This window comes from Hibiscus syriacus, unplaced genomic scaffold, assembly GCF_006381635.1.
Source record: "Hibiscus syriacus cultivar Baekdansim isolate YM2019G1 unplaced genomic scaffold, ASM638163v2 tig00111151_pilon, whole genome shotgun sequence".
Taxonomy (NCBI): Eukaryota; Viridiplantae; Streptophyta; class Magnoliopsida; order Malvales; family Malvaceae; genus Hibiscus; species Hibiscus syriacus.
In genome coordinates this window covers 1,947,552-1,962,708 of record NW_024062999.1, presented here as the reverse complement: position 1 = coordinate 1,962,708, position 15,157 = coordinate 1,947,552, and the positions used below count along the sequence as shown (strand labels likewise).

General features: G+C 34.7%; 1 protein-coding gene across 2 annotated transcripts; it reads left to right on the top strand.

The window, feature by feature from the left end:
* The first annotated feature begins 1,702 nt into the window (after positions 1-1,702).
* LOC120154838 (putative lysine-specific demethylase JMJ16) lies at positions 1,703-9,682 on the top strand. Of its 2 annotated transcripts, XM_039166487.1 has the most exons (14): positions 1,724-1,742; positions 1,905-1,972; positions 2,733-2,808; positions 2,886-3,217; positions 3,443-3,514; positions 3,873-3,950; positions 4,083-4,607; positions 5,072-5,296; positions 5,868-6,029; positions 6,106-6,474; positions 7,079-8,345; positions 8,429-8,532; positions 8,692-8,889; positions 9,177-9,682. In XM_039166487.1, exons 4-14 carry the CDS (start codon positions 2,894-2,896, stop codon positions 9,507-9,509), a joined length of 3,657 nt encoding a protein of 1,218 aa, XP_039022418.1. In that variant the 5' UTR covers positions 1,724-1,742; positions 1,905-1,972; positions 2,733-2,808; positions 2,886-2,893; the 3' UTR covers positions 9,510-9,682. The 2 variants fall into 2 exon arrangements, with proteins under 2 accessions (XP_039022419.1, XP_039022418.1); XM_039166488.1 differs by lacking the exon at positions 1,905-1,972 and having other exon boundaries at positions 1,703-1,742.
* Positions 9,683-15,157: the final 5,475 nt, after the last annotated feature.

The window sequence follows — 15,157 nt, the reverse complement described above, 5'->3', positions numbered from 1 at the left end:
CCGATAACGTTTTTTTAACCGTATATTAAGATTGCCGCACGTGATCATTTCTTATTAGATGATGACAGACCGCGTGTACCTTTATTATTCATTCCATACGGCTCCCGCAAGAACAAAAAGGTAAATTTTGTGTATAGTATCTAAACTATCAATTTTAATTTATTTTGGTATTTAAACTTTCTGTTTTTTTAAAATCAAACTTAAAATTTAGTTTTTTTTCATTTTAATATCCCAATTCAAAATCTAACATTAAATTTTGAAAAATTGAAAGTTTATGTACTAAAACAGATAAAAAATGATTGTTTAGGTACTAAACTCGTTAAATTTTTAACGGTGGCTATTAAAACAAAAACTAAATATCAAGTATAATTTTGAAAATATTAAAAGTTTAATACTAAAATGGACCAAAACTGATAGTTTAGATACTAAATACTTAGTTTACCCAAAAAGAGAGTAGCCCACAGGTAAATTTAATCAAATTAATATCATTTCCAAAAAATAAAGGCTTTATTCCGAAATAAGTGCCCAAACTATTTATTTTGTGTCAAATAAGTACTTACGGTTTTTTGGTCCATCCTGACGCCTAACGTTACAAATGTTACATTTTTAGGTGTTTAGTTCATCAACGCCGTTAGTTTTCTCCTTTAAGTGTCACGTGTTAACCCTTAAACCCACGTTGATCACCACCCTTTACCGTCGAAGAAGCTCCACCCGACCTCCCATCCCCCCACCGACAATAACTCCTATGAAATCGTGATCGGTGACGATCAATCGACCACAAATTGACATTTTAAATCTATGAAAACCGTGATTCTACGCGATTTCGACAGTGAATTGACGACAACTATGACATCATATAACTAGGATGCTGTAAAGAACTACGTCGACGATGATGGTGGTGGCCGGAGAAGACATCGACGGTGGTTTAAGGTTAGTATTTAGTATTTTGGAGTTATTTTATAATATTAAAAAAAGTTAGGTTTTTTTATAAATATAATAATATTTTTAATATTTTTTATAAAAAATAAATTTCAAAATTACCAGTGTTGACAAGTGGCACTTAATGGGAAAAACTAACGATATTAACGACCGAACATAACGTTTGTAATGTTAGACATTCGAATGAATAAAAAAGCACTTATTTGGGCATTAAGAAAAAAAAAAGAAAATAAACCACCTTATCCTTCCATTTCTCCAAATTACCCCTTTAAGAAAAGTAAACACCGTTTATGCTTTACAAAAACCTGAAACAAATTAATTGTAAAAAAGATTTTATTAAAATCAATTATTTCCTGTGTTGATGAATTAACTAATCTTCCGTATTTACGCCTATCATCTCCACTCCGTTTTCATGGAATTCGTCTCCGTCCAGATTTTATTTTGAAGGTAGTGGTTTTGATGGTCATATATTTGGATTTGTGGGGTTCCCTTGTAAAACTATGAATTTTAGAAAATATATTATTATATGGTAAAAATAGTAACTTCTTTTTTTCTGTTGATTTTAATTTTTTTTCTGTGTTGCTATGTGGTGTTTTAGAGTCAGAGTTAGGTTTAGATCTGTTTAAAATCAGATTTAACTTTGTGTTTTGTTTCCACTTTATAATTTTTATTTTTATTGTGGTTTCAAATTTAGAAATATATTCATGATTTTCCCCTTTTTTTTAATGAAAACATTGGTGTAGTCAAAAAGACTTTTTTGAGATGTTGAAGTGATGCCAAATTACAGATGTCTTTTGGATCATGTAAGCTCCAATTTTTTTTAACTTATCTAGTTTTTTCCTATATTTTTGGGGATTTTTTTTGCTTGCATTTGTGTGTGTGTGATGATAACTTAAAATGGTAACTCAGAATTTGAAGGGCTTTATTATATTTTTTTATCAAATCAAATGTTTTCGATCTTTTAGGGTTTAGAGCTGTTTTAATCAATTGAGAAAGTAATGCATGATGATCATGGATTTTGCTGGACATTTAGGTGTCATAAATTCTGTTTCAGTCTCCTGATTTTATCCCATATAAAAAAGAAGTTGAAAAATATGTTGATGAAGTTGATGTTTAATCTTATTTATTGCATGTGAATTTTTGGATGTTACTGATGATGATTTTTGTTGTAGAAAAATTTTCTGATCCAAGAAGGGCCTGCAATCTGTTATTTTCTTGTTATGTATAACTTTCTAGAAGCAGTATTTTCAGAAGTTTGATTGCAACATTACACATGCGATAGGTCATGTTTTTGAAAGTAATCAATTAATCAGATCACTTCGATTTCAACTGCATTAGCACTTCCCTGGTTTTAATCAAATATATATATAAAAAGAAGGCATTAGTTTTGTTGCTTCATCTAATCAGGCTATATTAGTAATTCGATCGGGAGTTTTATTGAATGCATCACCGGTTTTTGGGTAACTTCAGTTGTTTAGATGCAAAACTAAGATTTTGTCTATTATCTATGTCATGTTTCTAGGATTTGGGTAACCATTGTATGCATGACTCAAACAAAATATGATTTTTTGTGCATCGAAGTGTTAGGCTTGGCAGCATACTTTAGAATTGATCCTTACGAACATAGCGAGAATGAAACTTATACAGGATTAAGGCTAAAGTTCATTTGGCCTCTCTCTCTTGCTCTATCAGCTGAGAATAGTCAGGAAATGGCTTATACAGGATTAAGGCTAAAGTTCATTTGGGTAACCATCTATTTGTTTTCTTAATACTTGCTTTATGTTTCCGTGTAGATAAAAATTCCTTTTACGGCAGTTCAGAATTATAGTTTGGATGTTGGACTGCTGAATTGATTCTTTAATTTTTAAGGTAGGCCTGTTTTGTATTCACCTGTTTCTTTTCCAGATACGAATGTTGTGTTTGACGTGTCATTTATTGTTGTGTAACAATACAGATGGGGACAGAACTTATGAGAGTTTGTGTTAAAGAAGAGAACGATGATTTCCCCCCAGTTCCGCCGGGTTTTGAGTCATATGCATCATTTACGTTAACAAGGGGAGCACAAGATTCTGTAAAACTCGAGAGTGATAATGTAAAGTATTGTTCTGCCTCTGCAACTGCAAGTAGTTCTGATGCTAGTTCTGCCTCAAAGGAAGATGAATTGGGAATTAATGAAAGCGCAAAGATCACGAGATCTATGAGGCGAAGACCTTGGATAAACTGTGGTATATATGATAGCAGTGAAGATGATGTGCCTGATTGTGGAAAGATTGACCAAGTTAGTTTATTCTTTTCTTGTAATTTATTTATTTGAACATCTGCTTTCTTTTCTTTTAATATATTTGTTGGACCTTCTGTTTTCATTTCTTTGTGTTTTGAAAAAGTTGTTTCGTTTGATAGTTTTGGATGCTGGTATTGGAAATTTTAGCAAAACATTATGCTGTCATCACTCTATGTCAATTCTACATCTTCGTAGTTTCATATATTTCATTCATGTTTGCAGAATCATAGATTGATACATAATCTTCCTAAAGGCGTTATCCGTGGGTTTCCAGAGTGTAATGATTGCCAAAAGGTTATTTTTCATCTTTTTGTTTTTTCCTAGTTTCGTAAACTTTTTAAATATTTCATTATCTGCCTCAGGCAGCACTGCTCCTCTACTGTCATTCTTTACAATACTGTTGTTATATTTATCCTCTATAGTAACAACATTGTAGATGGAAGAATTACTTGGAAATGCCTTGTAGTTAAGGTTTTGGCAGGGTTAAATGATGGCTAATTGTAAAGTAGCTTAAAATGACAATAACGGGTAATTGTAGCTCCTATGAAGGAGCTAGACAATGCAATTCAGATTGTATAATTGATATAATATTCTCCCTTTATAACCATTGTCTTCAAATATTATTTCATTCATATGTAATGTGGTGGAACAGGTAACTGCAAGATGGCATCCAGAAGCAGCATGTAGACCAGGCATTGTGGATGCACCTGTGTTCTATCCAACAGAAAAGGTATTTAATGTTGCTTATAATATTTGAGTTGCTTGAATATCATAATTCGCTTCCCATAGTTGTTACTGATCAAATCTGCAGTTCTGCATTGTAGAATTGAATATCTTATCTGGTTTTATAATGGTCCTGCAGGAGTTTGAAGATACGTTGAAGTATATAGCTAGCATACGACCAAAAGCGGAACAATTTGGAATCTGTCGCATTGTTCCTCCTTCTTGGAAGCCTCCTTGTCCTCTAAAAGAAAAGAATGTATGGGAAAATTCTAGATTTGCTACTCGTGTGCAGAGGGTTGACAAGCTTCAGAATCGTGGCTCAATGAGAAAAATGTCAAAAGTTAATAACAGCATGAGGAGGAAAAGGAGAAGATGCATTAGAAAGGCTGTAGACTGTGGGTCTGATGGTGGAAATATTTCATGCTCTTCTGATACTGGATTTTGTGAAGTAGAGAGGTTTGGGTTTGAACCTGGTCCAGAGTTTACTCTGGATAAGTTTCAGAAGTATGCCGATGATTTCAAGGCCCAGTACTTTAGGAGGAAGGAAAATGATGTTGATATGAAAGGTAAAATGACCATTCTTCCAGAGCACCATGAACCTTCAGTTGAGAATATTGAGGGTGAATACTGGCGCATAGTGGAGAAAGCAACTGAGGAAATAGAGGTAAGATTTGTGAGTTTGGGAAATTCTCCTTCCTTTCTGTTGATTAATTTACTTAGCGCTGGATAGCCTGGGCTATTGAAGTAACTTTCCCGCTCCAGGAAGCTATGGTTGGACCAAAAAGGAGTTTGAGAAAACCTTTTTTTATAGCTTTTCAAAAAAGCTGAAATGAGTTTTTGGAGCCTAGGAGGTTCCAAATGGAATATTCTAGGAAGTGTCGCTGGGAGAAGTTAGTAGACAAAGTCAATGGAGTTTCAAGTGGACAAAAGAAATTTATTCATAGTTAGTTCAAACAATTTCATTCTGATAAAGTATTTTAGAAAACCTCACACCAACAAACTGTTTTTTTAACATTCCAACTAGACCAATCAAACTCCAGTTGTTTTCTTATCTGCTCTTTTCTTTCTTTCTCTTTAAACCAGTTGCGAAGTGGAGTTGCTAATTCTTATACTCCTTTTATTTTTTAGGTCTTATATGGGGCTGATCTGGAAACTGGGGTATTTGGCAGTGGGTTTCCTAACAAGTCCAGTCAAGTTGGATTTGCATCCAGTGAGAAGTACATAAAATCTGGCTGGAACTTGAATAACTTCCCCAGGCTTCCTGGATCTGTTCTCAACTATGAGATCAGTGATATTTCGGGGGTTCTGGTTCCCTGGTTGTATGTGGGAATGTGCTTTTCATCCTTTTGTTGGGTAAGACTTATATGGCTATGAACTTCCTTCCCCCTTGTAATATGAGTCGAACTCTGATATTGTGTTAGCCTAGCTTTTTGTTGGATAAGACTTCTATGGCTATAAACTTCCGTTCCCCTTGCATGAGTTGATCTCGGCTCTGGTATTCTGATAATTTTGTATTAGTCTAGCTTGTGAAAAATGAAATTCATGTCTATTTATTTTGTTTGGGTGACTTTATACCCCATTTGATTCTCCATAAATTGCGTGCCTGCAATTTGGAATAATAAGAATAGTTAAGGGGTTGACTTGCCTGAAAAGTGATTCCAGAATGGTACTGATGTGAAACCCTGGATGAATTTGTTAGCATAATAATGGAAGAAACCCTTAACAAAATATTATGCCACCTGGTCCACTGCAGAAATTTGTGGATTTAGTTTTATGTTTTTTTGGGTGTCAGCCAACAAATGGTTCTTTAAAACTTTTGAGCTATTGAAGTCGCATTTAAGGTCATTACTTACATATGACAATATAAGGATGACCTGAGGGTGCTAATATTGCTATTCTTTTCCCATTTGTTGGACGGGTCTAGCATGTTGAAGATCACCACCTATACTCACTGAATTATATGCATTGGGGTGCTCCAAAAATATGGTATGGTATCCCTGGAAAGCATGCATCTAAACTGGAGGAGGTTATGAAAAAACATTTGCCTGACCTTTTTGATGAACAACCTGACCTGCTTCACAAACTGGTAAGCTAAAAGATCCAACTGTTTATATTCCACTGCACGATACCAATTATGCCCTGAATGTCATTCTTTCATGCAGGTCACCCAGCTTTCCCCTTCCATACTAAAATCTGAAGGGGTACCTGTCTATCGATGCGTTCAGAATGCTGGAGATTTTGTTCTGACATTCCCTAGAGCATATCATGCGGGGTTCAACTGTGGTTTCAATTGTGCAGAAGCAGTGAATGTAGCTCCCGTTGACTGGTTGCCACATGGACAGATTTCCATTGAGCTATACCGTGAACAGGGAAGGAAAACTTCCATCTCACATGATAGATTGTTGCTTGGAGCAGCAAGGGAAGCAGTCAAAGCCCATTGGGAACTCAGTTTACTGAAGAAGTATACTTCTGATAACTTAAGATGGAAAGGTTTATGTGGAGAGGATGGAGTTTTAGCTAAAACTCTCAAGGTAAGTTATGTCCATTATTTGTCTTTGGGCTTGACATTTTGGGTATGATTTTATGAATTCTTATTTAGTCAGTTCAGAATCTCTGTACATGATCTGGATTTGAACCGTGTAAATTTTATTCTTAAGCTATATTTTTGTGGCCGATTCAAATTTTATGTTTGGTAAACTTTTCAAGTGGTTTTGGACTAGTCTGATCTCTAGAGAATCATTGATCCAAAATCTCTAATAATTAAGAAGCTTGTGATTATGAGCTCTAAATATTTATGTGCATTCATGCTGCATGCATGTATTCTTTCATGTTTATTGTATATGTGCACATAGACACATAACCTCATAATGCCATTTGTGCATGTGCAAAGTTCATTTTGTACAAAATATTAATTTACCCCTGGATTTGGATTTAGTATTCAATTGCAAAACTACTTGAAGTCAATTTTATGTTGATAAAACAAATCATATCTCGTACTTAATTTAATTTCAAATTCATAAATAGAATCCATGTTTACTAGATTCTTGTAATATTTATTTAGTAATCTTATTAGCATATAAGCAATGCTTATATTGGTTGATTTTGACCGACTTAATATATGTTTCTTTCCCACAGGCACGTGTTGAGACGGAGCGTCTGAGCAGGGAAATTGTTTGCAGTTCTTCTCAGGCTGTGAAAATGGAGAGCAATTTTGATGCTACCAGTGAGAGAGAATGCAGTATATGTTTTTTTGATTTGCACCTTTCTGCAGCTGGTTGTCATTGCTCCCCTGATAGATATGCATGCTTGAGACATGCAAAACAGTTCTGTTCATGTGGTTCAGGTGCCACAATTTTCCTATTTCGATATGATATAAATGAATTAAATATCCTTGTTGAAGCAGTGGAAGGAAAACTAAGTGCCGTATATAGGTGGGCAAGACTAGACCTTGGGCTGGCCCTGAGTTCATATGTAACCAAGGACAATATAGGTGGTAGGTTACCCCATACCCTGGAAGGAGTATCCAAAGAAGTGCCAAAACCAGCAGTCATTTCCTCCAAAGAACTATCAGAGACTTCAAAGGATTCAAATTCTAAGTTGACAAAAGGGGAGTCAGTTCTTTCTGCTTCAAGTTTACGCATTCCTGGAGGCCAAACTACTGCTGCAAGTAGAGTGAAGAAAGCTTCAGCTCCACGAGATGATAATACCATTGTTCTTAGTGACGATGAAGGTGATGAGCCTGAGAAACCAGTTTCAGAAAGGCCAAAAGAACATTCTGGCACAGAGCATTCAGAAGCCTCCCTGAGGCTGGCATCATCTGGTGAAAAAGCGAGCACATGTAATTACAAGAATGAGGCTTTCTTAATTTCCCCTCTAACTGATGCTGTGGTTATGAATCAAAAGGATTCCGTTTCCCCTGATGTACGGAGGACTAGTTGCTCATCTGATTATTCTCACATGAAAGATGAGCATGCTGAAAACAGTATCACAACAGTAGGATCTAATCACCAGAATATTTCTTTACATTTAGAATCTGTCACTACAGAATCTGGTAAAGGTGTTCAGGATTCTTCTAATACCACAGAGATGGATGATAACAAGAATAAACCATCGACTATTGAAAGCAACTTTTGGCATCTTCTGCCTTTGGGAGGTGAAAAAGTTGACGAGGATAAACATGAGAAGGTGGGGACCATTGCCTCGGCAAATTTAATTGACAATACAAGAAGTAATGTAGAAGGGCCATCTTGCTCTCAAAATAATCTGGACAGAAATGTCAGGCAGAAAGGTCCTCGCATTGCTAAGGTGGTGCGTAGGATCAACTGTAATGTCGAGCCTTTGGAATTTGGAGCTGTGCTCTCTGGGAAGTTATGGTGTAACAGCCAGGCCATTTTCCCAAAAGGTTTGTTGCGTGGTTGTTTATAATATCAATATGCTAAGTATGGACAGCCACATGTATTTACTTATTTGTTCTAATGAATGCAGGATTTAAGAGCCGGGTTAGGTATATCAGTGTTTTAGATCCAACAAATATGGCTTACTATATCTCAGAAATATTGGATGCAGGGAGGGATGGACCTCTGTTCATGGTAATTGAAAATTTTATTCTATCAACTATGTTTATGTATCACGATCTTGTTAATTACACCCGCTTACCTTTTTATTCTTCAATCTATATTATATAACATCGGAAAATGCTGTCATGATGTTTTTAATCATGCATGGCCTTAATGCTGATTCGGTTTCAGGTATCTGTGGAGCACTGTCTCAGTGAAGTATTCGTTCATGTTTCAGCTGCCAGATGCTGGGAGATGGTGCGGGAGAAAGTGAATCAAGAGATAGTGAAGCAACATAGACAAGGAAAGACCAACCTTCCACCATTGCAGCCTCCCGGCAGCCTTGATGGCTATGAGATGTTCGGTTTTACTTCACCAGAAATTGTTCAGGTTTGTAGATTATGTTTTTGTTCCTCTACCGCCTTTTCCCCTCCATTTTATTATTGATTTTCGACAGTTTAGCCATCCCAACACAACCTGATATTTCACCTCGAATACCGATGAATTTTAACTTCAAATATAGAAGTTAGCTGGTTTGCAGTTGATATGAAAAAAAATTCAGCTTAGTTTGTTTTAACTGCTTCTCCCCCTCCCTTGATGAATTGTCTATTAATGGCTTAAAATTTTACTTAATGGTAAATGCTTTCTCCCCTGACCGTATGCTTAACATAAACCAGGCCATTGAGGCAATGGACCGCACTCGAGTTTGTACGAAGTATTGGGACTCTCGGCCTTATTCACGGCTTCAAGTGCAGTTTCTACTACATTCTCACCCCACTGCTAATGGTGGCAACGTTCTTAGAACATCCGGGGAAAAAGATAATGCAGGGCCTCCTCGGAGCAATTGCTTGCCCGGTGAAGTTGACACACTACTCAGAGGTCTATTCAAGAAGGCAAACTCTGAAGAATTACACTCACTGTGTCGCATTTTAAGTGACAAAAGGCCACCAATGTATGTAGACCTTGTGGCTCGACTCAAGGAAGAGATCGACAGTCGTCGTCCTCGATGATCAATTTTTTTGTCATTTGGATTCGAGATTTGAGAGCCTATTTCCCACATTTTTTTCGTCTCTGGAAATATGTTTATGGTGCCATGATACAGCTTTCATTCAGTCCACCATTCTTTCAGGTAGAAGAAGAGTGGTAAGTGTAGGTAATTTACCTATGGGATTTCTGTAACGAAAGATAAAGCCCCTGAATTTCAACATAAATTTTTTGGACGGCAACTTGATCGGAATCTTTGAATTCAAATTTACATATCTGTTTTAAAATTCAGTTTTCTCTATTATATGTATTAAATTAATGTATTAAGTCAGTGAGGAAATTGAAAATATTTAAAGTACAATTAGTGAAATAGGAGACAGTGTAAAGTTTAGTTATCAAATTTGTAATTTACCCAAACAAAAAAATAGATAAATGATGGGTTATAAGAAATAATTTAAGAAAATATAGCGATTGATACACCAATATCCAAAGTCTTTGACAACTATCAACAACTATGGCAAAGTCATAGTTGACAATTTTGATATATTTTTTTAATTTTAAGATTAAAATAAAAAAAATTAAAATTATACGAAGTTTGAGTTATAAAAAAAACAGGGTTTTATTGCTCCATTTTCAGGCTGCACTTCCATTCCCAACTAACTGCAAATGGTAAAATTAACGAAATACAATTCTATACTCGTTTCGCAAATTAGAACGAATCACAAATTAGATAAACATTGATACATGGAGTAGAGAGGGAAGAAAAAGTTTTTTTCCTCTCTTTTTTACCATACATTTTTTACTTGGAAAATAATAGGGATTCTCGAAAAGTATACAATATCTTAAGAGCTGGGGTTAGCCAAGTTACATAGGTTGGTTGCTTCCCATTAGGGTTAATCAAGAAGGGAAAGTAAAAAAAAAACCCAAAATTTACCCTATTAGTTAGTATTATTAGGAGCGAGTAAAACTCGATTCAAATGAAATACGATGACTGGCAAAGTGCTGATGAGTACACAACAATCCGAAACCGAACGAACACAATGTAATGTTTGTTTGTTGCTGTGGTGAAGATTGTTATTCAATTGTTTTTTTTATGCATATAAAGATTGTTATTCAATTGTAAATGGCTGCAAACTGTGGTTTGAGATATGTTCTTTTCCTTAGATTGTTTCACTATTAAAATTTATGCGAAATATAAAATGAATCGAGATTTTTATATCATATTTTTTTAAGTTTGTTTATTTTAACTCTAAATTCACAATTTACTTAAAATTAAATATGTTTATTATATATTAATACACAATTTACTTAAAATTAAATATGTTTATTATATATTAATACAAATATTATCTTTAAATTTCACTCTAATTTCCAAAAGGAAAGTAAAGAATACAATCTATTAAAATTTTAAAGTTATTATTTTTTTTTTGAAGGGGAAAAGAGTGCTTGAGAGATTTCATTAACCAACGTATAGAACAAGAAAACCAACTAACAACCGATACATAGACTGCTAAGCAAGAAACCCATAGACCCATGAGAACATGTACAACAATCAACAGAGACTACCCGGTCAAGAGTGCATATTCTATATTCAAACCGCTCAAGAGCACGATCCTTCTCAGCTGTCTCCTCAGACGGCTCAAGAGCACGTTTCTTCTCAGTTGTCTCCTCGGACTGCTCAAGAGCACGATCTTTCTCAGCTGCCTCCTCAGAGGGATCATGAACACGATCCTTCACGGTTGCCTCCTCAGAAGGCTCAAGAACACGATCCTTCTCAGTTGTCTCTTCAGACGGCTCAAGAACACGATCCTTCTCAGCTGTCTCCTCGGATGGCTCAAGAGCACGATCCTTCTCAGCTGCCTCCTCATATGGCTCAACAACATGATCCTTCTTAGCTGCCTCCTCGGACGGCTCGAGAGCACGTTCCTTCTCAGCTGTCTCCTCGGAATGCTCAAGAACACAATCCTTCTCAGCTGCCTCCTCTCGTCTTTGTGCTTGTACTCTGTTTCCATCAATGAGCTTTTGTATCCTTTCCATTTCAGCTAAGAGATTTCCGTAGCGTCGTTGCAAGGTTTGCTCAAGCTCCTTTTGTTTCTGAATTTCCTTCCAGAGACCATTTATTCTGTGTGATGCTGCTAACTGCTCCTTTCTAGCTCTGTTCCTACAGTCTCTATCTGCTTAATGGTCGACTCAATCTGATGCCAAAGAGTTGCAGCTCGTCTCTGATAATTGAAATTTCAGTTGTTCAGCACAAAAAGAGTTACAATTTCAATCAAGTTCCCTCACTATAAGTACGATGCACCATTTCAAACATCGAGTAAAATAAAAACAGTGAGTTCATCAATATTTTTTCAAAGAAGCTGCATAGAAGCAACTATCGTCCATTAAGTATCACCAAATGGTTTAGTTCTAAGCACCATATTAAAGAAAACAAATATATAGACTTCTGTAAATGTTATTAAGAACAACCAAATTTCTCATAGAAATCTAATAGCAGAAATTACATAATAGAGATTATAACATGCATGATAAAAAAATCAATTAAAATAAACATGACGGTGTCTAGTGCGCACCTCATAATCCTGTGTGAGAACACTATACTTCTTCTCCATGCCTTCTGCATTTGACTTATCATTATCCATCTTTTTTCACATTGTCAAATTCAGTCTGATGGGCTGCAAGTTTCTCAGCATTTTCAACAACACTAGATAGACCATAAGCATGGCGAGTAGGGAAGTACATGAGATCATTTAAGCAAGTATTTGTGATTCAACAAAATCATCAAGAGATTCATTTTCGTGACCAACTGCCACACGAAGAAATTCAGCCTCATCTTTTATCCAGGAATCCACCCGCCAAGAAAAGTAAGGTAACTTGTCAGTCTGCAAAAGGCTCATCATCAGTTACACTCGCATATCATTTACGATTTTAAGAGATTGAGGATAAAAAAATCTCAGCACCAGGCTGACAGGGAATTGAATCTAAGTGAGTAGTAGTTGATATCAGAAGATGGAATTTTGAGTACAGGTTGCAAGATTTAGAGATACCAAAATATTTATAAGGTCAAAGCAAATGAAAATCGCTTTTCCACTTCTTGTATGAGATTTTAGGTTGTTTAAACGCCTTAACAAACAAAACCTGTGACAGGCAGTGTTTGTCACAAGCTCAGCTCAACTCTATAGCAAGCACCAAATGACAAATCTTGCAGTAACAAGAAATTGTAGGGAACAATGATAGCTCCCTGCTAATTTACCAAGGCTCGGAGACATAAATTGCATATAAAGGAATGAAATAAAGGCAACATAATCATAATCAGTGAAAAGCATAACAAACCTCTTTCATTTCATCTTCTTCAAAATCTTCAATTCTGGGAACACAGCCATTACTAGAGCGCTTGGATCCCTTTTTCTTCCCTTTATTTGCCTTGTCATTTGTCGACACCGTTTTTCGCCCAGATAGAGAAAAACTAATACGACTTGGGTTTTCTTTTAAATGATTTGTGAATTGTTGAAAGTTGTCACATCATTTTTAAGGTGCGTTTGGGACATAAAAAATCAAGCAATTTTAATAAAACATTTTATTTTATCAAAAATACTCAAATTTGGGTATGTGAAAACTAGAAATCAAGTTCGGGAGTCAGTTACGCGTGGGGAATGATTAGCGCCCCATAGTGTCAGAAATCAGTACCTAGTCGATTACCCTATATTTAAAAGTTAGAAAATTTTGAGTTCGATATTTTATTTAATTTAAAATTCATTATGTATGCAAGGTTTTGAAAAGTATGCCGATTTACTTTCGGGAATTACTAGTGGTCACCCCTGAGCATAATGCGGAGGATACACTATTAACTCGTTGGTAAATGAACATTGCCTTGTTTTGAAGGTATGATGCAATCAAACAATCAATTATTTAAGCCTAATTATGCTAGGTAATTAATTAAGGATTTCCCTAACTTAAAGTGTCAAATTACGAAAACTAAAGAACTTAGGGGACTAAACCTACAGTGGAATCACTAATATTAATCCTAATTCATTTTAACCAATTATTGACTCGAGTAATCGAAATTATGATGCAATCAAACGATCAATTATTTAAGCCTAATTATGCTAGGTAATTAATTAATGCTTTCCCTAACCTAAAGTGTCAAATTATGAAAACTAAAGAACTTAGGGGACTAAACCTACAATGGAGTCTCTAATATTAATTCTAATTCGTTTTAATCAATTATTAATCCTAATTCATTTTAACCTACAATGGTCCCTCGAACATGTTAATGCGAAGGCCAAATCGAATTATTTCCTAGATTTAAAGACTAAGTGTAATTCTATCTAAAATTGAGGCTCTAATTAATAATCCTAGTTACCTATGATCAATTAATAATTAAAAATTCAAGGACTAAATCTAAAGAAACCTAAGTTTAGGGACTAAATCTAAAAGAAGTCTAAGTAAGGACTAAACCCGAATATTAATAATCCAACAATGATTAAATTAAACGAGTATAAAATCCTAGACTAAAAATAAAATAAATGCACAAAAAAACACATCCATTTTAAAATAAACATAAAGATTCAAAATAAGTATATGAACTAATTAATAAAAATGCTAAAAGGTAAAAAAAGAAATACAAAGATGGAAATAAAATCAAGAAAGAGAAGAAACAAACATATAATAAATCAAAACACATGTCACGTAATTATGAAGAAAATAAAATCAAAGTACGCTAACAACAAAATTTAAGGGAAATGAAACTTAAAAAAAATAAAACAAATGCACATAAAGGTAAACAAGTAATAAAAGATAACTAAAAATAAAGGAAATAAAGTTTGACTAAATTAAAGTTATAATCTAAAAGTATACAAAAAAAAATGGAAAGGACAAACATGAATTAAGCATATTTAAAAGAGAAATAAATTGAAAAGAAGAAATAAATTCAAGATACAAGGTTAAATTGCATGAAATAAGAGAAACACCCAAAAAATGGAAAATAACAAAATCAGTACGTCATGTTGCAATTAATAAAATAAAAGAAGAATTTGTGACCTAAATATAAAACACAGTTAAGTAAAAATGATCTGAAGGCAAGTTTTATTTTTTACGAGAGCTAACATAAAATGGGAAAATCACACAAATGGCGCTCATATATTTAAAGTAGTTTGTGAAATCAGAGAAACGAGAGACTAAAATGCAAAAACACTACTATGGATGGCCTAAGCGCGAATAACCCATTTCTCCTTTGTATAAATCCCAACACTTTTTGTTTTATCTAATTTTTAACTTAAACACCAAAAAAATGAGACAACACCACCGATGGTGGCCGAACCTACTGAAACTATACCTAAAATGAACCCTCACTCTCTGATTTGCACCACGAACACCCCAAAACCGAAGGCTAAAGGCTAGAAAATGAACTGCTACACTTAAATCAAACCCCTCTCTGTTCCTTCGATTTTTGGCAACTGACAAGACCATTACAACTCAGGTAACACTCCCCCTCTCTATTTTTTACTCGTGTTTTTAAAAAAAAGAAAATTGAAAAATAATACATTTTAAAAAGAAATTTTTGTCTATTTGAATCTCGATAAGTCTCATTTGCTTACATATTTTGAAGGGTTTTATAGGACCACCATTTGATTTTTTACAAAGTAAAAAAACATAAAATACAAATTAATCTACT